The 23,867-nt window shown below is 53.3% G+C and overlaps 5 protein-coding genes across 5 annotated transcripts; 2 read left to right on the top strand and 3 right to left on the bottom strand.

Moving 5' to 3' along the window:
• Nucleotides 1-698: 698 nt before the first annotated feature.
• CLUP02_00901 (uncharacterized protein) lies at nucleotides 699-1,424 on the top strand (the record flags this gene model as incomplete). The annotated part of the gene is made up of 5 exons (XM_049279947.1): nucleotides 699-838; nucleotides 900-1,003; nucleotides 1,079-1,123; nucleotides 1,180-1,311; nucleotides 1,384-1,424. The coding sequence occupies 5 exons, from the start codon at nucleotides 699-701 to the stop codon at nucleotides 1,422-1,424; spliced, it is 462 nt and encodes a 153-aa protein (XP_049135904.1).
• A 2,975-nt stretch (nucleotides 1,425-4,399) lies between these two features.
• Nucleotides 4,400-5,215, top strand: CLUP02_00900 (uncharacterized protein; the record flags this gene model as incomplete). The annotated part of the gene is made up of 3 exons (XM_049279946.1): nucleotides 4,400-4,510; nucleotides 4,775-4,796; nucleotides 5,082-5,215. The coding sequence occupies 3 exons, from the start codon at nucleotides 4,400-4,402 to the stop codon at nucleotides 5,213-5,215; spliced, it is 267 nt and encodes an 88-aa protein (XP_049135903.1).
• Nucleotides 5,216-10,750: 5,535 nt separating this feature from the next.
• On the bottom strand, nucleotides 10,751-11,724 carry CLUP02_00899 (uncharacterized protein; the record flags this gene model as incomplete). Its single annotated transcript, XM_049279945.1, has 5 exons — nucleotides 10,751-10,849; nucleotides 10,908-10,967; nucleotides 11,120-11,378; nucleotides 11,427-11,476; nucleotides 11,542-11,724. 5 exons carry the CDS (start codon nucleotides 11,722-11,724, stop codon nucleotides 10,751-10,753), a joined length of 651 nt encoding a protein of 216 aa, XP_049135902.1.
• Nucleotides 11,725-13,415: 1,691 nt separating this feature from the next.
• On the bottom strand, nucleotides 13,416-21,160 carry CLUP02_00898 (hsp90-like protein; the record flags this gene model as incomplete). Its single annotated transcript, XM_049279944.1, has 4 exons — nucleotides 13,416-13,859; nucleotides 13,913-18,505; nucleotides 18,585-20,907; nucleotides 21,027-21,160. 4 exons carry the CDS (start codon nucleotides 21,158-21,160, stop codon nucleotides 13,416-13,418), a joined length of 7,494 nt encoding a protein of 2,497 aa, XP_049135901.1.
• A 556-nt stretch (nucleotides 21,161-21,716) lies between these two features.
• Nucleotides 21,717-21,830, bottom strand: CLUP02_00897 (uncharacterized protein; the record flags this gene model as incomplete). The annotated part of the gene is made up of 1 exon (XM_049279943.1): nucleotides 21,717-21,830. One exon carries the CDS (start codon nucleotides 21,828-21,830, stop codon nucleotides 21,717-21,719), a length of 114 nt encoding a protein of 37 aa, XP_049135900.1.
• Nucleotides 21,831-23,867: the final 2,037 nt, after the last annotated feature.

Raw genomic sequence — 23,867 nt, 5'->3', positions numbered from 1 at the left:
GACCAGAGGCGCAGGGTCGATCCTGATGATGAGTTGACGACACCATCACCCATATGACAGAAGGAAAGAAAGAGGAGAAGCTGCCAAAGCGCGGGGAAGGTTGACAGAGAGATACAACGAGGTCGATATCAGGAAACTCGGGGACAATACCTACACTTCCCCAAAGCTGGATATCAACCGTTTTTGGCCTGGGCCGTACCTTACTCGAGGCTTCAGCTAGACTCTGCACCTTGGTTTCTCACTTTTGTGTTCTCAAGCTCGATACTTACACTAACGAGATGGAGCGGGTTGTGGCCGCAGGTCAGCTGAGAAAGCGAGTTCGAGTGAGTTCGCTCACAAAGCTCTCAGTCCAGAGATGCTGATTGGACGCTTTCGCTGCAGACGCGAATGGGACGCGATGCGGTCTCGTGCTGAAGCAGACAAGAACAAGGATACATCTCCTGGCCGTGCTGATGTTTTGTCCAGCCCCCTCCTGTCTCGTCTGGGGGTTTGCTGGTGCGTGTTCGAACATGAAAGCCCCCTCGTCGAGGAATCATAAAGCTTTTCGTGGTTTCGCTGATGATGTGTAGTATTGACTAAGCTTCTTTTTGTCTTCATTTAGCAGCAGCTCACAGACCTCATCTACTGATTATGGGACTAGGTGATACGTAAGGTAGTGATATACGCACCTTGACTGCTGAAAGTGAATTGAGCCATGGATGGGATGCCGAGCCCAGGATTTAGGTCTTGAGTTCAGCGCGGAGCTCCTACTTCCAACACTTGCCTTCCCGCGTCTGCCTCATGTCATCATCATCCTTGACCGTAGCAGCAAAGTTTCTGGCCCAAGAGAAACAATGAGGTTTTGTTACTGTAGCCTTCAGTAAACAGACTCGAGCCCTGCAGCAGCACCAGCGCAACAGGTTGGAGTGGGGTTGGCTGTCCGTAGTCAAAGGGGGATTCAAAAGAGGCCAGCCACAGTTGATGGTTCAAGAATCAGCGGAGAGTTGGAGAAGAGGGTGTGAAGGTGCCATAAGGGGTGTGTGTGGATTTCTTTGGTTTGACGAGGTATTAAAAAACGGGCTGTCGTTGCTGGTGTGAGAGGAGGCCACCGAGGGCGAGGCCATGGGAACGAAAGAAGATGGGAGTGGGTGTTCGTAGGTAGTTGGCAGAAAGAAAACGGGACAAAGTGCCTTACTGCAGTAGACGCCTCAGTGAGGTACGTAATTGGCGAGGACGTACCGAGCTCTCAAGGGGCGGGCGGCGTGTGCGTCCGAAGGATTCTGGATGCTCGGGAGATACCTGGACACGTTACGTCGGTACGTACCTACGCCTGTGCGCCATCTCTCCCCTAGCTTACGGAGTACCTTCTTTAACTTTGCCTTACCTTGCTGCGAATGTTGGCAGGCAAGTACATTGGGACGAAACCGCGAAAAACTGCCTTGTAGATTTTGGATTGTAGAGTAGTGCCCAAGTCAAGAAGAGTTGTGTATCTCAAGATGCCTTCAGATGGAAAACGTTCTCTGCTATCTACGCCTACTTCTCATAGCTCCATTATCTTGAAGGTGATGAGTATATTGCTTTTGAAATCTGCATTGAGCGAGATGTTAGTCTGACGTTGACATCCAACAACCTGTCAGCTGAATAGAATACCAGGCACTCTGTACCGTAAGCTTATGAGATCATCATGGAGATTATCCAATGTCAATGTTTGTTGGCATTCGAAGGCACGGCAATGTCCGCGCACGGTAGATCATTTAGTTCGGTTAGCCGTGTGACAATGGTAACCAGAGAAGGCGCAGTCCGCCACATAACTTCGGACTCAAGCTGTGTGTAGAGATAGAGTCCAGCGAGCAAGCCATCTGGTGTTGTTGAGTCCTCTCACTTAGGCAATCTGGCAGTGCAATCACTCCAGATACCAGCGGTGTGGCTGATGGACGGGAATATAGTCGAGACATAGGCGAGACCCGATGTAGAAATCGAGAAACCATGTCTTTCAGTGGGCGCTTCCGTAGCGCCTCTGGGTCGCGTGTTGCTTGAGAACCTATCGATGGATGTTGATTCAGAGAGCCAGGCTCTAACTCTACGGGACAAGGTGTCAAGGAGAGATCCCAACCCCGAAAGATTCTCTCCGTCATCCATGGGATAGCTTGGTGGTGGCGGGAAGCCTGCCTGGTCCAACGGCGTCTGGGCTAAGTGGCCGCAGCTATTCGATGCAAGTTCTTGTCTCGTCTGCCGCCCGCCGGCGCTCGTCTCATCCTCGGTAGTCTACGGCAGGCAAGGAAGCGTCTCCTCCACCATCTCTGCGCAGCATTGCCTCGATTCAGTCAGGCGCATCTTGCTACATGGCTCTGAGAGGCGGGACCGGGTGGTCAGGTCATGTCCGCCATCACATTGTCTACAGCCAAAGGAGGCAGAAGACGCATATATGTACGGATAGTCGTTGCTAATTAGTTTTTGACGCTGGTTCGGCTCCGACAGGGGACTGGCTGGAAAAGGAATGGTGGTCGAATGCATCGAGAACCGAGAGGAGGTTGCATGCGTTCTGAGCGCGGTCCACAATGGCAACTGTGCGCAGATGAAGCCGAAGTTATCAACCTGTATTGCGCAACGGCCAACGTATGGTGATCGGGGAAAGTCCGGCTAGGCAGCGAGATGATATCTCACGCCTGATCAAATATGTGCTGCGGTAGTGCTACATTGACGGCCGAGAAAGATCCACAGCATGATTCTCCCCGTCTCGAAACTGTATTAGGTGAGGAGGAATTTGACTTCTGGCACTGCCGCTCAAACGCGCGAGCATTCGTCTCCGGAAACGACACTCAGGCTTGAGCGATGTAATCTTTTCATCGAGAAACTCTTGGAAGGTTACTGCTACCTGTCAGGCTTCTCGTCCTGTCAGTCGCAAGTGGATTTGTCGACTAGGATCCCCCAAGAGGTCACGCCGACAGGCCCATCCCGGATTTCCAGGCTAATTTGGCATGCTGCTTCAACTCAACACATCAAGTTTATACTCCAGAGGCGAAAGAGTTGCAGTCTTGTGATTGGATGCTTCTTCCAGCCAACAGCGGCGTAGTTGCCAGAATAGGATGTGAACTCTCTTCTGGGGTATCTCGTTACGCAACATGGAGGAAGGTGGTGGCGGCCAAGTTTCGGAGCATTCGTACGTTTAGGAGCACGCGGTGCTCTGTTACTCTGTACGCCATGGCTGATGCTTAGTTGTGCGGAACAGCTCGTTCGACTGTGGCTGGCTACCATTGCCGTAAAAATAGCATTTCACGTTGCACTGTGAATGAATGGCCGCGTTCTCGCCATGTGCGTTACGCCGTTGTGCTGGACTCGAGTTGATGACCAGATACTGACTTTTGAGTAGCGATGTGCAGCGGCTGAAAGCAGACAAGAAACACATCAAAAGTGTACTACGGATACTCTCTTGAACAAAAGTAGAGTCGTCGTTCGTTAAGTGGTGGTGGTTGTGCTGCCATTTCATTCTGGTGGTGCTAATCCTTTCTGTGTTGGTGTATTTGGACTAGGGGACTGGGCTAGACCGGAATCTGGAATCCAGATTCTCGACTTTGGACCCAGCAAATCTCTTTTGCACTTGTAAATGCGATGGCGCCCGGACGATCCCAGATCGCCTTCCATCGGATGTCGACCAATCAACAAGGACGGCACTTTCCCCTCTGAGAAGTTTGTGGCAGGAGCGGTTCCGTCTCTCGATTGGCTCTAGTCTCCTTTCGGATAGCAATGGAGACCAATCTGCATGACTGTGCAGTACGTATCCTCACGAGGGTGTGGTAACAGGGGGGCAGGTGTGGATGTATTCCGCGTGCCTGCTCCTTCTTCACAACCACGACGTTTCCTGGAAGCTACACCCCTGCTCGCCCACCCAGTCGGAATGAGCTCCCAAGGAAAGACATTGGGTAGATAAGAAGGTGCGGAGCTACAAGGCAGGTAAACCCCTGCCATGACTGTTAATCTGAAACACGGTGACGAGGAAACAGGGGCCTTCCTTTTCATCTACGTTGACCACAACTGCCCGCACTTGCACTTGCACTGCTGCAGTCACCAGTGACCACCTACCACCACTTGCTATGTACGGAGTACCTGTTACCACCACCACCACCACCACCACCACCACCACAATGTAGGTAGGAGCGAAAAAAGGAAGGAGGATGCGCGAAAAACGGAAGATAACATGAGAATAAACATAACGCTCGATTCTGCGCGTGAAGCATTCACAACAGTCATCAATTGCCGCTGATGGGCACAAGGCGCCCAACCTGTAAAGCATCTGCCCACTACCAACCAGACCGCCATCTTTGTTCCCAAGGCCACTGTCTTTTACGGACGTACGCATCTCTTGATCCATGCTGCTCGGACGAACACCGTCAACGCCCACAAACCATGTCCATTGCTGTAAATGGCCTCGGACGACGTGACGGACAAGTGCCGCCTTGCCATGGCCTACAGCCTACGGATACTTCTTCTTTCTATTGTCAAAGACCCAGGCCAGACTGAAGCTCTTCAGGACGTGCATGACAAGCTTCGGGCGACGCCACGCATCTCAACACTAATCATGCGGCTCTGGGGGACTTGACTTCAACTTTGGGCTTGTGGCTCGATCCAGCAGCTTGGCCCCAACTATCGACAGCCCAGTTTCGCAATATTTGCACTGAGGTGCACTCTACGCCCGCCGCTACCTTAGCCACCAGTACTCGGAGATCCATCTTCTCGCCTATTCCGGTCACGACAAAGCCCAGTCTTCGATGGCGCATTCGCAATACCGCCAAAAAAGGCATCGTGGCTCTCGCAGGATGGTCTGTCAACCTTATCCGGGATTTGGGCGGTGGTCCTGCACTTCTGCTTCTTCTACGACGGAACACCGAGGCATGGCCGTTGCCCCCCATCCCCAAGGCCGGACAACGCCACGTCCCTGACCGTTCAATTCACCCGCCCGCTGCAAGAATCTCCAAATCACAATCTCCCCTAATGCCGTCAGCCCTGGGACCCGTCAGACCCCGCCAAGCCAGCGCTGGACACACCCACACATCCTCAGCCTTCCACTGTCCAATTTGGTGGCGGTTTCACCTCACCCATCTAAGATGCCGGCGGCGAGGGCGTTGGCACTCTGGGGGGCTCTTCTCCTCAGCTGTGGAAGACTCATAGCGAAATCTACCATGCTGTGCATCGACAGCCTGACATGACAGGCTCTCGAGTAGGCACGCAAAGGCTCTAGATCCCCTCCTTCAACCGAACCGAAGGAGCCATTAACCAGCGCTATCCAAGCGGCTAGCTCAGTTATCACCACCCAGAAACCCAGTTACAGACTGACTGCAATAACCTTGGATTCGCGGACTTCCGGAGAGAACTGCGGAGTAAACTGTGTACCCGCTACAGCAGGCGCAAGTTCTGCTGGTCAAGCCAAGCATTAAAGTCGGCATGTGACGATTCGCAGCGCAGAAAAGATCCTCTGCACTCTGTGTCGACGCTCACGAACTGTAGCGCATTCCTCAGCTGCAGCCAACAATTTGATTGGCTTCGTCTAGCCGAAAGTATTGTCCAGAAAGTTGTGAAGACGGTCCAACGTAGCTGGTCAGGTCCAGGCAGGGGTTCGATTCAGCACGACTCCCGCCATCAAGACTGGCCTGGCGTATGCTTCGTCTTTTCTAGCGATTTCAGTACCTCGAAGTCGGTGTGTTACTACCGAATAGGCCTTTTCTACAAAGAATCAGCTCCAATGGCGGCCAGCTCAACACAGCTAATATCCAAGCTAGCTCGGCACACTTGGCAGAAAAAAGGCACGATCGTCAAAGTTTGGACCAGACAAGTGTGGCAAGCATGTGCTTTGCATGCGTTCCGCGACGTATCATGCTCGTGCTTTTGCAACGCTGATCCTCCACGAAGCTTGCCCTAAAGATCTGCGTAGGAGAAGGGGAAGGGGCCGGGTTATCGGCGGAACGCGATCGATGGGCTAGGGAGGACGAGACGGGGACGGTGAACAAACCTCACCCAGCCCCACGAGCAACACTACGACACTGACACCCACACCGTTCGAGTCTCGACTCGACACAGGAGTGGCATCGCTACGCGCCAAAGTCCCGCTCCTCCGGCTTATTGGAGCTTGCGCAACTGTCCTACATGCCTAAAAAGATCTGTTGACCGAGCTGATCTGCGATGAGGCCGCATGAAGATCTTTGGTCAACGTGATTAGCGAAGGGGAGAGGCACGCTCAACCAAGCTCAAACTCCGGAAACGCGGCTTTTTCTGCGCAGTCTGGACGCGAGCAAAGGAAACACGTTCGTGGTTATCACACGGGACTATTGCTCTTTTTTCTCACTCGAAGTCTGTCTATGGCCGACGAAGACACCGATCTCTCCCCGACCCTCGCGAGCCTCGAACCAAAGTCGATCCTTAAAAACAGAGACTGGGCTGGATTATGCAGTCAGCTAACTGACAGCTTTGCCGCTACGAGCGGCGCGGTACTAGCCTGTCTGGCCCGTGACATCTTCGTGCTAAAACCGTGGTCTAGCAAGCACGTTTGCCCGCTACAGGGCGCATCAGCAGATTGGTTGGGAAGCGTGCGTGGTTGACAGATGTCGACCCGAGCCTACAACGCCATGTGACGCCAATTCAGTGATTTCTGAGACAATGTAGTCTTCTTCTTTCGAGTTCGTAAAACAGGCGACTGCATGCAAAGTTATGGCAAGCTGCCATTGCTGTGTGAACATAAGCTCCAGTTGCGTATGTCGTTGTCTCAAAGGGCTCTGGCCACCTGTTCCCGAGTCGGCATTAGCTCAAGGGAAATGATGGGTCATTGAGGTACCAGAATTACCTCTTCGTCATCTCCTGAGGAGAACAACGGCTAACCTGCTCATGGACACAGAGAGATTAGAGGGCAAAGCGTCGCTAGGCCACCCCTTCCGATTCCCCTTCCGTTCTCCAGAACGCCAACGTGGACGGGGACAAGGATTCTCTCAGCCGGCTCTATGTCACTCTGTTGATTGGATCGAAGTTTCGATGATAGTTGTTAGGGAGGTGAAGCTCGACTGATTGCGGCATTGGGCTCGCTAGCTTTTGTCACAAGTTTATTAGGTGGAGAAAGTCAATTCGCCTGGCCTCCCATCCAACCTATCTCATGCATTTCGTCTCATCTCTTTCTGCTTGAGTCGAGAATGATGCTAGGGAAAGGCCCGTAAAGCTCTGGCCGATTTGGGACCATGACCTCTCGAGTATCCCTACCGCTCCATTTCGAGACGACTGGACAGTCACTGGAAGCATCAGGCCGCCGTCCGAAATGCTCTTCGACGATGCTTATAAGGCTTGCGTCGAAGATAAATGAGGGTAGCGAGGGATACTACTCTGCCACGCCTCGGATCCTCGGAAAAGGAGATTGTCCCGCACGTCATGGTAATTCCCTGTTCCCACCGTCTCTTTCTAGGCGTGCCAGGGGAACTGGACCAGTGTCCATAGACAGGTCCAGGCCAGACTCGACAGAGCTCGCCTACAGTAGACGTACTCCATACAGAGTACAGAGTACAGAGTGCGGATACATTAACCTCATCCTGTCGTGAAGTGGGGGATGCACAAGCAAGGAGAGGATATGCAAGTGTTCCTAGCAGATGCGGGCTGGACGGCAAGATGGTCGCATCCAATTTGCAAGGCGCAACACCTTGTTTCCCTCTCTTCTACTACGTAGGCTTCGTAGGTTTCGTCTCATCTACAACGGAGAACTCAGCACACATTGGCCGACCAGGCGAGGGCCTTTGCAAAAGCATCTCAGCGCTCGCTTGTCAGATTAGGCCAAGGGTCTGACTGAGTCTATAGTTCACAGCACGTCATTCACGTGAGTCTATCCCGTTCTGCAATACCTACAAAGTAGACCTCCTAAGGGCAGCGTCCAGGGAGGGCGACTTTTGTGAGGAGTTTGAAATCGGCCAAACACAAGTCCAGGGCATCACCGCCCTACCGAGACAACGGCAGGGCTAGTCAGTGCCACTTGGCCATGCGGACGTTCCCCGGCGAGACGAGGCCTTTCGTCCTTTCCAGCTAGCGTCCCGATATGGAAATGATCTTTGAGGGGTTGCATCTCAAAAGCTCACTGTGGCCAAACCCGTTTTTCAACGTGCCAACCTCCATGGTCTCAAAACCCCCCAAATCCACGGATACTACATCCGGCGAGTCGCTGCGGGAATTAACGACAGGCCAACCGCCAACCGGCCAGGGAGCCGGGACAAGCACCGAGTTGCCAGAGGCATGGGGTGCCCCTAATCCCGCAATGCGTTTTCTCGCCATGTTCTTGGACGGTCGAATCCCTACCCATGCCCACTGTTGTACCTGAGAGGATGAGGCTTGAGGCTTGAGGCTTGAGTGAAGCCCATCCGCATCGGAGGTTTAACCCCCAAAGGCGAAACAATGTTTGCCTCCCGTCTCGCCGGCTCGCGTCTGCCGTGCACGCCGTGTCCGCCGGGAACGACTTCTACCATACCCACCTTTGAAGAGAATTCTGAGTAATAGACGATGATGTTACGCGGATGAAGAGGTGGGGACGGCAGGCACTGAGACGGAGTCAGCAGGACGCATCGCGGAAGAGGGGAAGGGCGAATGGCGGCGTGAGGACTGAACGAGCGGAGAATGGCGAGGCAGACACCAGTTCTGCTTCTGCCACTTAACCCCCCACAGCCGAGGGAGATTGAAACCGCGCTGGGCAAGCGTAGAGGCGGAAATCATCACAATTACAGTGAGCAAAGAAGACCCAAGCAGGACCCAAGCAGGGTGCCCTCGAGTCTGGAAACGGATCGGTACGAAACGGTAATCAGACGTGTCTCTCTCTCCAGAAACCCTTCCCGCCCTTTCGCCCTGCCCTTTCCCTTTCTCCACCATCAGGGAGATGAGAAATTAAGCGGTTCTCGATGGACCGCGGGGCGCCTTGGCATCAAGCAGAAGGAAAGGCAGCGGGCCAGAAGAAGCTCTAGAAGGAAAAGCAAAGCCTCTTCCATCAAAGGTATTCCTAGGATCCGCCTCTTCGCTGTGGCTATTTTCTCCATCTAGGCTTTCGTTCCTTCATGAGCGGACCCTCGCCATATTTTCGGCATTTCCTTCAACTCGGCGTGGGCATCCACATGCAGGCAGAATTCATGGTCTCGGATGCAGGGAGCAAGGTATCAGGACAAGTTGAAGCGTCGTGTTCCCAACTTCCGACAACTTGACAAAAGTTGTCTCGAGATGTTCGGCGTGGCAGGCTGATGTTCTGCCCACCAACCCCACAGCTCATCTGTCTGTAATCCATTTCCCTCCTCCTCACTGTTGTTACCCCCCTTCCTTCGCCTTCAGTCTTGACATGGAGAGTCAGAGTTGGAACTCTAAAGATGAGATGAAAATGATGATTATCATGAAAGCATCATTGAGGAGAGATCATGCCTGTTAGCTATCAATCGAGTTTAGACGATGACGGGTCGGCGGGAACATCCTGAGAAGAAGAGCATAAGAAGCTCGCACAGACGTGAGGGGGTGTGAACTCTCTTGGTCCAAACATGGGATGATCCTGTGATCTGAGCTGCTGCATTGATAACTTGGACTATTAGAGAAACCTTTTTTTATTGCGTTTAGGTTTCTTTCGCTCATCTTTGGGTGTAAGGACATTGCTTGATCCGGAACAAAAGGTTTCTGACAAACATGGGACGGAAACCGTCAACCGAATTTGTTTCCCATTCCGATCACATTTCTGGTTGATTGCGAGAACTAGGGCTAGTTTGGACCATGTTGCCTTATTTGACTGCCCAGTGTCTAAATTGAATGGATCTCTCTCGCTATATCCCTTTGTGGGATGATGCCTCTGCCTAGAATGAGCGTTTCAAGGGGATTTATATTCACTTCTGGAACTTGGAAACTAAGGCATGCCGAACGGGCGAGCGTGACGAATCAGGCAAGAGGCAAAGCAAGAGCAAGAGAAAATGAAATGAGGATGAGAAAAAAAAAACAAGTCGTGCCAAAAGTTGAACCCCCAGCCCAGCCACACAACGGCGAGGCAGATTTTCTCCCTTGTATCTGGCAGCAAACAAGTTGTCCGAATCCATTTCGAGAAGATGGTCCAAAGGGCAGACTCTAGGAAGGGGAGATAGGGAACAGAGAGGAGGAAGGGAAGACGAAGCTCCACTCTGAACATCTCTCGCTCTTACATTGCGGCGGCTTCACTGCCGCAGTCCGGTTTACGAGTAAGTTATTTTGGCCCAAGTTGGTCTGCGCTGGATTCCGCCGTAATCTCTTTTCTCTCTTTTGCTCTCTCGATTCGTATCTCTTCCTTTCCCGTTTAGGCGTTGCTTGAAGGTAAGCAAGCCCCGAGTAAACGTTCTCTCTCTCTCTCTTCCATCGTCTTCTCCGAGGCTCTGAGCTCTCTCTCTCGGTGAGATTTCTTGATACTGTGTGATGTGAAACCGCGGGGGGGGGGGGGGGGGTGGCAGGCCCCCTACGATGAATATGAGGCCATTTTGCGAGTCGTTCTTGTTAAAGCTGATGACGATGTACATTCTTCTTCATCTATGATAAACCCTCTTTATTTCTTTCCCATTTCCTTACTCCGTATTCCGGCCCCCATTCCATCTAATTGAGCTTTCCTCAAGGCCCACGCCCGCCCGCACACACACAAGCACACGCACGCCCCCCAACCCCATCACTCCCTCACCATCCACATCCACACATACGCACACGCACACAAGGCTAATCTGGAGTTCCGAGGGACCGATTACACCCTGGCGATTCAATTTAGATATCCTTGTCAAGCTGGTAAGAAATCAAAATGCGGTTGATCTTGAAAGTCACGAGTGGCAGGCACACTGATGCCGGCTTCAGGGTACTTTGTTTGGTTCGTTGATGACTGGAAGTTCGGATCGGGCGAGGGATGGTATATTAGATCAACCAAAAAAAGTCCTCACGAGATCTCCAAATGTGGGCATGCCAAACATCCCAGCAAAGAAAAAGAAGAAGAGAACAATCTATCGGGGCGGTTCCACCTCCTCCTTCGTGTTTCTCTTCTTCATCTGGAGCTTGCAAAACGGCCCCCAAAGAGTCGCACCTTCCCCCCCACCCCCGGCCTTCCCGGCAAAGGTGACGAGCATGAGTGAGATGAACTACATCGCACTCTCACCGCCAGCCGCTCGGTCGGCCGGCAGGTCTTCCCCCAGATTTGGTTGTCCAATTTCGAAGCAGTGTGGCCGTGTAAGTAAGATGAGATAGGTCCCGGCGATGAACGGCGGTGGGAGTTGTGGGCTGAGAGAGAGAGGCGCGTGAACGCGTAGACCCTGTTCCCTTCGTGTAATTCATCTACGAGAGAGCACTGCCACGGATAGAGACTGGGCAAAGGGTAGAAGTCGTCAGGATCTGTGAGAGGGAGGTATCCGTAGAGACTGCCATGGCAGGGGCGGTGCAGGGTGATGATGTGTCCAGCTTTTCACCTCTCCTTGAGTTGTTCTGCCCTCTCTCTCGAGTGATCTCTCTCACCATCCTACGGGCCGAGTTCATCTGCAAAGGGAATCTAGACTTTGGTTTGACTCAACGACCGCGTGATACCCATTCGGCAGTCGGATAGCGAGCGGACATAAGACTCCTTAGCTTCCCTCCCTCCTCCTCCTTCCAAAACCATCCCGTCTTCGATGTCCAAGTGAAAAGTTCTGTGTAACTGTGTCCCTCTATCTCCGATGCCCAGACGCGCGATGGAAGAACCCGAAACCTCACAACCATGTACGGCTCCATCTCAACCTTCCCAAGAGAAAGGTAAGTAAAGTACTCTTGGGGGCCGAAAGGGGAAAGGAGCTCGCAGACAGAAAGAGAAAGGAGCTCTGCGAGTCTACCCAAGAAGTGCGGAGCACCTCGGCAACTACCTAGGAAAGAAAGAGAAAGAGAGAGAGGAAAAAGAAATAATGAGCAGAGAGAGAAACAGAGAGAGACGGTTCACAATGTCTTAGACGATTAAATGCAAATCACCAGAAACATACAATAAAAAATACCGTTCTCCTTCATTTTGCGCAAACACCCTTTCCACCCTTTTCAAAGGTTCCCAAATCCAGGACCGAGGCTTGTAGGAGAGACAGTATGGGAAAGAGGGAGGCCGGTTGGTCTGCCGTGCCGCCCCTTTTCCCCCGATTAGGGAGCGGCAGAGAGAAAAGGTTGCATGGGATTTGCATTTCCGGATCTACTGTCTCACGTTTCCCACTGCCCTACTGCTCTCTCTGGTATCAGACATGTCAAAGACGGGTGTGAGCGTCGCGCAACATGTAGGCACGTCGCCCACTGCTGGCAATGCCCAAGATGTATCCTAAACTTTTTCTCTCTATCGAGAGGAAGTAATGAATGAGTGCTCGAGAACCCAGAGCTCATACGTCCCAGCTCTTCCTTATCTGGGAATTTGAAATCTCTGGTCAGCGGCCGCGTGGACCTATCGTTTGGTACCGTACATCGAAAAAACGGGCGATACAACATTCACACCTCGTGGCAGGTTCTCAAAAAGGACCGGAAGGGAGGCAGTGTCTCGGTCGATCGGCGAGCGCACGCGGGGAGAAAGAGGAGAGAAAGGGCAGTACTTCATGCAGACATGAACTGGAGCAGAGGAGGATTTGCAATTCAAGTCCATCTAGACCCATCTGTACATTCCCGTTGTCTCAAACCATCTCATGCACGTCAACGGCGCCACTTACAACAGGCTGGGCTGACTGCGACATGGCCTATGAGAGACAGTACAGCAGCAAAATATACATAGACGGAGGCGTGAGAGTGGGGGATCAGGAGGGCTCGCTCCCATCATCAGCTTACCTCTGCATCACGGTACGTACGGGCGTGCTCAGGAACAACATAAGCTTGCTTCACCTTCAGACCTGCTTCTTGGCAAGACAGGACGAGGCAACCACTCAGCATACAAGGCGCAGTATATGGACCCGTAGATCATTTGCAATGAAAGGTGAAATTCCTTTTACCTCCTAAAACTCCCTTGAACCCTCAACGGGCAGGCTACGTGTCATGGTGATGCTATGGGGTGGTGTTTGAAAGGCAACATTGCCCGGAACTCTGGTACTCGAAAGATGCCCGTTCAACTCGCTTTCCTCCCTTTCCGATAATATCAGACGTAATTCCTGCCAGTTGTAAAATAAAATCAATATCGGAGACGCATTGCCTCCCGCTTGTAGAGAGGAAGGCGTTTCCTTGAGCCTCTTTTCCCTCCCTTCTTTGGCCCTATGCTGTGCCCATGCTGGGACTTGTTGATGTGAGACGTTTGTTGGAATCACACCCTCCTGGAAAGCCTTCCCTCTTCTCCACGCCAGCCACAGCTGGCTAAACTGGTATGTACCGAGTGTCCTTTCCAATCAAACGGCATCATCCATCCGTCTCAACGCCCCAAGCTAGTCGTCCAGTCCCGTGGATCGAAAGGGAAGGAGGCGGCCTCCATCACCTTAGCTTGGGAAGATCTTGTCTCTGCTACTGGACCCCTGCGAACTCACACTATTGCGGTTTGTATTGTATGGTAAATTCTCCGGCTTGAGATTCTCATCCGTCGACGAGGCCGTGCCCTGACGCTGCGGCGCTTTCTTGGTAAGCACTGCCCTGGGTTTCTCGGCCGGTAGCGACTCGCTGCTGGTGCGTGTCTTGGTCAGCTTGCGAGACGCACGTTTCTGCGACGGCGCTTGCGACTGCGTCTCAGCAATGGATCCCAGGTCCGTAGTGGACCTTGTGTCGCTCGATAGGCGGCTAGATGTCGAGGTGCTGTTGGACGGTCGGCTGTATGCCGGATTGTCTCTGATTGGAAGGTGAAAATTCGCCGCGGCTCCGTTTTGGTCCGCAGTTATGTATGACGGCGAAGTGGAAGAAGAGCGGATGGCATCAGGAGATGAGGCGGCCTGGGTGGCTGTTAGCGTTGAAGCCTCGAAAATCCGACTAGAGAATCGCTTACGGATGCTTGAGGGCTGACATAGGTGTCCAACTTCTTCTTTAGCACCTCCGAGCGCACCGGCTTCGCGAGATAGTCGTTCATGCCTGCCGCCAGACACTTTTCTCGATCTCCCTGAATGGCCGATGCCGTCATGGCGATGACGAGGATCTTCCGTACAACGTCTATAGAATCCTTCCGAATCATCTTAGTCGCCTCGTATCCATCCAGCACGGGCATCTGTACGTCCATGAGAACCACATGGTAGGGTCGACCTTCCCTAGCCTTTTGCCGCAAGCCCTCCACAGCCTTCAAGCCGTTCTCGTAAGCATCCACAGTGGTGTAGCCCAGCCGTTGCGCATACTGGATGGCAATTTTCTGGTTAATGGGGTTGTCCTCCGCGACGCAAATCCTAATTTGGTCTTTGGGAACGGCGGTGAGGTCCAAGAACGGATTAGGCGACTCGCCGCGCTCGAGGTACGCAGAGCGCTCGACGGCTGGAGGGGACTTCATTTGCTGCGCGTCTCCGGCAGAAACGTCAGACTTAGCCTTGTCGAAAGTGACCTTGAACCATGCCGTTGTTCCCACGCCTTCTTGACTGTCGAGCTGGATCTTGCCCTTCATCATCGTTTCGATCAGCGACTTGCAAATGCTCAGACCGAGGCCGCTGCCGCCGTACTTCCGTGCTGTGCTGGTGTCTGCCTGGCTGAAGGGCTGGAAGAGCTTGACCAATTGCTGTTGCGGGATACCGATTCCGGTATCCTGAACTCTGAAGAGCAGTGTAGCTTTGTCGTTAGTCTCAGATTCCACTCGAGCCCCAATCGTAATTGAACCGTCCTCAGTAAACTTCAAACTGTTGCTGATGAGGTTTCCCAAGACCTGATGGAGTCTGATGGGGTCTCCAAAGATGAGTAGAGATGGTAGGTCAATATCCTGTATAATCTTGACGTTCTTCTGTTTCGTCTTTTGCCGGTTGCTGTAGGACACCGCTCGAACAACCTCCCGAACCATCTCTTCTGGGTTGAAAGCGATCACGTACAGCTTCATCTTGTCGGCCTCCATTCTCGAAAAGTCGAGAATATCGTTGATGACCGTCAACAACAGCTCTGCCGACACCTTGATATTATCCGCCATCTCTTGCTGGTCCTTGTCTAGCTCGCTGTCCTTCAGCAATTCAGAGTTGCCGATAACACCGTTGAGCGGCGTTCGCAGTTCGTGCGAAACGTTGGCAAGAAATATCGACTTGGCCTTGGCGGCCTCTTCGGCGAGCTTGACGTTACGCTTGGCTTCAGCTTCAGCGTGCTTGGCTTTTGTCTCTGCTTCCAGTGCCTTTGCAAGGGCGCGCTTCTGCAGCGCAACCATGGAGACATTCTCTGCCGAGACTTTCTCTACGGCCTTCATGGCTAGGGCATTTGAGTAACTGATGCCAATCTGGTTGACTAGCAGCTGGAGGACGGACACATTACGATCGGTGAAAGACCCCGGCTCGCCCTCGAGATAGAGAACTCCGAGCAGCGGTTTTGAGCCGTGACAGATGGGAATCGCAATGATGGCCTTGCTAAGGACATTCCGTTGTAGCCAAGCCTCGCTCACGTTACCAAAACGCTCGTCACTGATGATGTCGGGAATGAAGACAGCCTCTCGGAACCGCGTGCAGTAGAGAATAACGTTCTCAGCAACGAGTGAGGTACCAGCAAGTGGAAGACCGGGGATATGAGCTGACGCTCCCCGTTCCGGATCACCGCTGGCTGCGAGAGACCACCCAGACTCATCCGAATCTTGTACCACAATGGCGGCTAGTGTAGCAGAGCCTCCGCAAGTCTGCAGAATGACATCGCACATAGTCTTGAGGAGCTCGTCGACCCGAAGAACGCCGGAAATGACCTGGGATGAGAGCAGAATCGCGTGCAAATCGATCATATCGAGTGCTGGCAGACCTGCCCCAGGTTCATTGTGCTCGTGCATTGAGCCACGCCACGCACCAATCCGATCGCCCTTTATATCGGCGATTGCAGTGTGGTTAGACTGCTGCATTCCTTCTGGCCCTTCTTCGCCATCCACAGCGCGGTAGTCAACAGTGCCGCTGTCTCCGGCGAAGTCGGTCTGAACCGCAGCGTCTATCGCTCTGGGGTTTCTTGTCGGGCTGTGAAGAAGGACGGCATGTTCTTCCTCCAGGCGCTCAGCCACGGCCACGGCGCCGAACTGACGGTAGAACGCAATGGCATCCCTAAAGGCAGAGCGGGCTAGCCGTCGAGCCTTGCGTCTGACGAGCGTGCCGGCCATCAGTGTGTTGCCCAGTGCCGCTTCGAAAATGTAATTATGTTCCTCGGCGTTATCCAGAGCCTCCTCGTAGAGCTTGACCGCGCCCCCATAATCGCCGTTCAATTCCGCGACTTGGGCCTCTAAGATTCTGGACCATGAAAGGTAGTTCACTTCGGTGTATACCTCCCATTCCTTGATTCGCTTGGTCAGTTCGCGCAGCGTGCGTAGAATACTCTCGGTTTCACCGTCTAGACTGCTGGGATCTAGGCGAGGGTCGTTGAGCCTCCGAAGCATCCTTCCTGCAAGAGCAAGTCCGTAGAAAAAGATGACTAGCCTGCTGTTACGAGCCGACCATAGGTTCTGGATGGACTCGTAACACATCTCACCGACCTCAATCGCGCGATCGTAATGGCCGTAGATGAAGAGCGGAACTATCTCAATAGTCTCATACCAAAGAACCGATCGATTGCCGTTTTGAGTGTTGGCTCTCAGCCATGACTTGTAGTTGGCCGAATTGTGATGATCATCAGTCATGACCTCGGAGGGATCGGTTGTCCGCGTCTTGCCCTGCAAAGCCCGACAAGCTTGCCGAATGGAGATCAGGAGAGTGCCACCCCGCGTGTCCTGGTGCCAGTTTGGGATCTCTTCACAGCCATACTGGCAGAAAGCCTCGAGGTCGGCACAGTTCTCGCTCGCAAAGAACTTGAGCTGCGCCGCAAGCCCAAAGCTGAGTATCGAGGAAATCCGATCACCGGCTGCAGCCGCATAGTCGACTGAGCCCTCCAAGTGCGTCAACGCCACGGCGATCGGAATTTGAACATGCCCGATGAAGTTGGCGTACAGCATATAGCCTCTAGCCATCGAGAAGGGATCACGGTATCGGTCAAGTAGCTCAATACAGACGTTGCCCACCTCAACTGCGAAGCTCACCATGTTGAATCTGGCCAGAGCGACGAGACCGAGATGTAGAAACGCCATGCCTGATTGAGGGAAAGCGCCGTGAGTGAGATGTAGATCCAGCATGACGAGGGAGAGGTGGTAGAATCGCAAGTAGTCGCTCCACCACGCAGCGCTGACAGTCTCTGCCAACACAGCACCGATAGACGGCAAGCTGGGGTCTGTTGATGGTGTCGGGTTCATCAGCTCGTTCTTGTCCATGGTCTGTATTCTCACAGACATCTTCTCGAACTGATCGTCGCATTTTTCAAAGGTGGGTTCGTCATCGAATTGCACGTCAAGTGCCTGTAGACATTCTTTCAGTGCAGCCAGCGCGCCTCGGGCATTGCCACCTTGCGCTAGGGTTCTGGACTGGAGGACATAGGCTGGCGCCTTGTCTAGAGGGCTTCGTGCACACTGGAAAATTGTATCTAGGAGGGAGTTAGCTGCGGCATGATTGCTCATGTACAGATAGCATTCCGCAGCCCGTAGATGCAGCTGCATCGTCTCATCATACGAGACATCCTCAAGCTGGTCGTTCCATGGATCTGGCTGAAGTAGAGCGACTGCCGTACTGTAAAGTTTTGAGCCAGTTGGGCGGGCACAATTCTCCACGGCCGACTGTGCGCACTCGTACAGTAGCTTACGGTACGTCTGGCGTCTAGGGACACGCTTCTTGATAATGTCGACAGACTCGCAGATGTGCGCAGCGGTGTTGTCCTTGGCTCTGGGATCAGCTGAATAGTACTTGAGAAGCGTCTGTGCAATAACGAAATGCATCTTTCGCGCGTTGCATTCCTTCAATGCTGCCGACGCCTGAATAAATCGGTCGTGGGCGAAGCGGAATCTATCGTCTGTCTCGCTCGGGACGATGATATAAGCCTGAACCGCGGCTTGCAGTCCGTTGATTGCTTCTTGCTGAGAGTACGTCGCGTGGTATTGTTCGTTGCCTGGACCTTGACACGATGCCTCTTCATTGTCCTGGTACTGGAACTCGCCACTCAGAAGTCTGCAAATGAGCTCGAATGAGAAGGAAGATCCGAGGAGTGCAGCCCATGCAAGTATCGCTCTAGAGGCAGGAGGTAGCTCGCTCAATCTCCGTGTGATGAACCCGGTATCGAGTATGTCATAGTCGCTTGCGCCTTTGAAGTGCTCGAAGAGTCTATCGAGATCGAAATGCCAGTTGCTGTCTCTGTAGTCGTACCATATACACTTCTTCCGGTAACAGGCGCTCAGCATCTCTCGCATATAGAATGGGTTGCCTGCTGTTTTGGACTGTATGACCAAAGCCAGAGGAAGAACCTCCTCCTTTGGTCTGCACAGCGTCGTCGCGACATATTGGATGATGTCATCCTCGCAGAGGGGAGTCAGTTTGATTCGGGTCACTACGGGACCGCCTGATCGTGGAAACTCTGCTAACTGGTCAGCATATGATGGCAGCTTTGGACGGTGCGAGAAACTTGCCTTCGGACTCGGGAGGTGAGATGATAGATTGAACTTGTTCCGGTGACAGCTCCTCTGGGCGGTAGGTTATGATGACGACCATCTTCATCCGTGCCCCAATGATCTGTGTAATCAATTCCATGGACTCATCATCTGCAAAGTGAAGGTCATCCAGCACAAAACATATGAACTTGTGGGATGTGAACATGCGAAGCACGTCGAGGAAGGTGTTCATCAACCGCATGGTTTTGGTTGCTCCACCAGCTCGCAGAAAGTCCTGGGACGCTTGTGAAGAGATGACCGTAGGCTTGTTCAAGCGGCCCGGCGAGCTTCCCGGCGACGAGCCACGCCTCTTGAACCCTGCCCTGATGGACCGACTTTGAGTTATGCTTTGAGTGATGGACACTGATCGAGGAACGGAGCTGTCAAGCGCGCCTATGAGGAAGTCTGGTAGCCCAAGAACTTTGTGCAGCATTGGCCACACCGGACGAACGTATTGCTTTAGCGCCTGGTGAAAGGGTGTATCCGTGTTTCGCTCGCCGAATACCTGTTTGAAGAGTGACGACAGCAGCTTAAGCAGTGGTCCAAATGCAGTTCGGCGCGCGGTATCAAATTTTGCCGTGGCACAGTATCCCCTCCTCCTGGCTTCAGCGAGTGTCGACTGGTAGAGGCAGCTCTTGCCCAAGCCCCCGGCTCCTTCGACGAGAACGATCTCGCAGTGTCCGCGCCTACGGAACTTTGCCGATCCGAGCTGACGTGACAAACTCGAGGACGATGATTCCACTGCACTCAGTCGGTTGCTGTCTGTTGGCGTACCTACACCATCAATAAGGCTCCGAGTTTCGATCGAGACTGATTGGTGTCTTTCCCATTGCCTCTCCCACGGCCTGGTCATTCTCGCAAACGGACCGGAATTAGACGAGGCGATGGTGTCGCCCGATATCGTCTGAGTATCGGATAGGACGGACGGAACAAAACTAGCCTTTGACTGCCTAGGATCAGAGGACGTAGTATGCGTGAAGGATCCGCTGCGACGTGTTGTGCCTTCTGCCGAGCTTGCGCCCTCGCTCGACAGGTCCCCGCAGTCAGGGAGCTCAACCGAGAGCTGCGAACCATCAGAGAAGCGGTTGTTTGTTGTAGACTTTTGATTCATCGAATGGCTCTTGGCGACCCGCTCAATGACTCTGATAACTTCTGCTCTTTCTTTTTGCCGGCCGATCATCATACTGGGTAGGATGAAGAAGGACGAGATGTCTTTTTCGCCAATCTTCCACTCCTTAAGCGCCAACCAGTCGCCGTCGGTCAAGAATTGCTGCACCTTGAGAAGGTCATGCTTCAAACCACTAGCCGAATGATATCGATCAGCGACGGACTTGGCCGTGCACTTCTGTATGATGCGTCTGATAACGTCGGGTATATCGAGCCGAACTTGCGATACATTGGGGATTCTCCGCCCTAGAACGCCTTGCACAATATCGAGGGGCGTCTCGCCATCAAATACCGGCTGCTGTGTGAGTAACGTCCAGAACACGACTCCAAGAGAGTAGATGTCAGTCCGACTATCAGGTTCTGCCGGCATACGACCTGTCTGCTCCGGGCTAATATAGAGGAGCTTGTTCTTGGCGCCCAATTCTTTTGATAGGCTCGACCATGAGGTGCTTGACAAGCCGCCCTCGAAGGATCTCGTCCCCGTGCCAAAGTTGATGAGCTTGACCGAGTTTGTCTCGATATTGAAGTGGAAGGCGTCCGGCCTGATCTCTCCATGCGTAATCACCTGCCCATAGTGGAGGATTTCCAGGCACTGACTAGCGCCAATGGCAAAGTCGAGGAAGTATTGTAGGTCTATCGGAGGCTTCAAGCGCAAATTCTGTTTGCGATACGCCTCGTACCGGTCGTCAACCTTCCTGGCCTTGTAGAATGCCGGTCCCATGTCCATCAGATCAAAGAGGTAGTTCTGGCCGGGATGCTGATAGATTGCGACCACAATAGAACCCCGATCGCCGGGGTGAGGAGCGAGTCGGATGAGGTCGAGCGGCTTGACAATGTGCAGTCCTTGAGGGTCGGCCGTGGCAAATAGGTTCTTAGCGATATGGAAGGCCCTCTCCTCGCGGAGCACATGGTAGGAGACGCGAGCCACCACTGGCTCTTCTACGTATGATATCTCTGCAGCGCCGGCGGGGACTGCGGGCGGCGAGGTAGCCGAGAAGTCGCTGCTCGCATCGCTGGGTAGGCCCGAGTGAAGGCTGGAGGAACTCGTATGTTCGGAGGGCGACGGTCGACCGGACTGTAGTCTCGCGATCGAACCGGGACTCGAGGCGGGTAAGGATGAAGAGGAGGAGGGCTGGTATGGAGATACAAATCTGGTACCGCAAACGTGCCTGTCCGCGCAGGTTAGCCATTGCAACACTTGAGAAGAGGTAGAGAGAAAGCGACAGAGATTGTTCTTTGGTGCTCGGCGGGCAACACTGGAAGGCAATGGTGTGGGGGCGGGACTCACCAGATGTCGTAAGATGTATGGAAGGGAAGCCGGGACTCGTCCCAGGTAAAGCCGGCGATCTGGCGAAGGCGCTCAAAAAGGCGCGAGGGAGGGTCGAAGTGGTCGTCCGACACGATGGCAGTGCCGTCCATCATCGAGGCCGGTCATTAGGCGCAAGCCGGAGCTTGGAGGCCAAGTGCACTTGTCGATGGTGGGGATGAGTGGGATTTTGGAGGGGCGCTCAGTTCCTTGAGTATCGGCGTCGGCCTTTGTTTCGCAGTCGGCGATGATGTCGTCGCGAGAGTCAAAGTTGACGTAGATGGGGTCGTGAATATCAGCTAGAGACTACCGTCCATGTCATATTTCTATGAGAAGCTCGAGGCGCAACTTGTACGACGGGGGTTGGGTAAACCGGAGGATTACAGTGCGGATGGTGTTGATGTTTCTGTGCATGCGAGAGGTCTCTTGCATCGGCCGGGTATGGGTATGCACGCGCGCAATCGGATCAGGTGGACGAGGGGTGGTCGGCCTCGCTATGGATACGGCGAAAAGGCAGCAGCAACAGCAATCTTCAGCAGTCTGTGAACTGAGGAAGACGAAGAATGACTAGGGGTTTAGAGGGCGTCGTCGGGCGACGGACGGGTGAGCGAGTGGGCAGCTGTCGGAGGAGGAATAACCAGACGTTGACGGTGCCGTTTGAACCTCTCGCTTTCACACCTGGGACCTCGAACAGAACTGGACCTTTGCTTGGCCGTCTTGCTGACCACTTAGGATCGAGATGGGGCAGGATGCACGCTGCACAGGGACGTTGAGCGATGGTGGCATCCGGCGACAGGGCAGCCGGAGGTTGCTTAAGGTGCGGCACTGGACAGGCGCGGGCAAGGGCAGGCTGGAGTTCTGAAGCAGCAGCACCCTTAAGGAGTGGAGTACGTAATGATTTTTAAGAGGAGCAAAGGGCACCTTCCAAGCGCCAGGGACCAAGCCCACGCCTTCCCAAGCACCAAGTTCTCTTCCACCTTAGCTGTTACGGAGTACATACTTACCTTACCTTACTACCTACCTACCTAGGTACGTGAGTGCTAAGGCATCCTCAGTAAGGTATCCATTCGCAATGGGACGTATCTCTCCAGCTTTCAAGGGAAATGGAAGCCTCCACCTGCCCTGGAAAACTTGAACCTAACCAGGCCAACTCCGGGCACTGCAACCTTTCAGTTGTCTCTCGGAATTGTTCCAAGAAAGCAGAGAATACCTTACATACACCCGGAAGTAGCAGTAGCAGTCGCACTTGCATACAGAGCACCCCATGTTGCTTGTATGTTAGGGACCCGGAGAAAACAGACAACTTCAAGACCGACACACGCATGTGCCGTAATAAGTCAGAGGCCAAATAGGGAATGGGGCCGCCATCCAATCCAGTATGGAAGGTATCAAACGCCTCCCCAAACTCCCCTCGTCAAACATGCAAACGTTGGTGTCTCTGTTAAACAAAAACAGGACCCACGCCAGTGACATCTCGGCGTTCTTTCCTTGTCTCGTTCCTCTCGTTCCCCTCAGGCGGCTCCTTGTTCCCCTTCTCCTTTCCTCTGTACGAACACACAGTAAGGCAGTCTCAAACAAGGAATTTGGTGCTCTTGTGAAAAAGGCTCCGCAACGGATATGCCTGCGCTGAAATTCGGAGAGATGAACAAAACAGATCACCAAGACGAGGAGAAGGAAGATGCATGCCAATCTAACCCCTGGTCACAGCAGTGGAGGAAGAGAGAAGCTATCCACTTATTTGGGGGCTCTAGGCCCTTGAGCAGAAAGCATTCCCAGCCCATCATCGCTCGCTCCTATCTCCCGGTGCTCCAACGGCAAACAGTCTCCAGTCAGCGCCAGATAAACGCGAATGGAATCATGAATGGTGTACCCGGCAGGCAGAGGTAGCTCGAAGCATTAGGCATGCAAAATCCAGTACTAGAAAGGGGTAAACATCCACCACAGGCAATGATTGGCAGGAACAAAAAACAATCGTCGCTACGTTCTCACCTTCTCGACCGTCTGTTTGGCCGAGCTCGCAGATACAAAATGTCGATCATCGGAGCTCTCAGCCGTCCACATTCACAGCGATGAACAGGGCTAACTGGGGTGACACAGAGCATCTTGTGCTCAAACCCTCAATGCCCATCCATGCCCACCAGTCAATCGACAGGCGGTGCCTCATGCTATTCAACTCTCCAAACTCCTACGAGCCTCACATCTTTCACCCACCAAGCTCCCGACGGCCTTTTCGCCAGAACCTCGAAAGATGACGGGAGATATGGAGGTACAGACAACCTTCAGTCTGTTCTCAAATCTACGGATAGATCTGGCCACACACCCTCACACTGAACTGCCGGAGCCTTTGTTCCCTGCTTTTTTTTTGTCCGTTTCCGCCGCTTTCCACCCGTCGCCCTTTCTCCGTCTCGCTAGGTCCGTCGCGCCATGATGGAACCTATCAGTTTAGCACCACCGGCTTTCCCTCCCCCCATCCACCTCCCGGGTCCCGTCCTGTTTTTCCTTGCAATGAGCACCGTTGACCGCTGATTCCTTGACTGTCCCGTCTCAACACCTAGGCCTTCTTCTTTGCTGATCTTTTCCGCACGCCCGGTCATTCGCCGGAGCTGAACGTTTCCATTCTAACAGCTGGCCCAAAGTCTTGAAGGCTCGAAGGCTGAAGTTGACCATGTCATTGTTAGAGCATAGGTAGACATGTTTACCCATCTTCTGTGGTAGGTTATGTAGCACTGGTTCCAACGTCCGCCTACTGTAAGGGTAGTCAATCAAAGGGTCCAGCGCTCAATATGAACCAAACATCCAGCCGTTTCTTAATACCAGGGTAGA

Source organism: Colletotrichum lupini, chromosome 1, assembly GCF_023278565.1.
Source record: "Colletotrichum lupini chromosome 1, complete sequence".
In the NCBI taxonomy this organism is placed as follows: domain Eukaryota; kingdom Fungi; phylum Ascomycota; class Sordariomycetes; order Glomerellales; family Glomerellaceae; genus Colletotrichum; species Colletotrichum lupini.
This window is presented reverse-complemented; position numbering and strand designations above follow the sequence as displayed.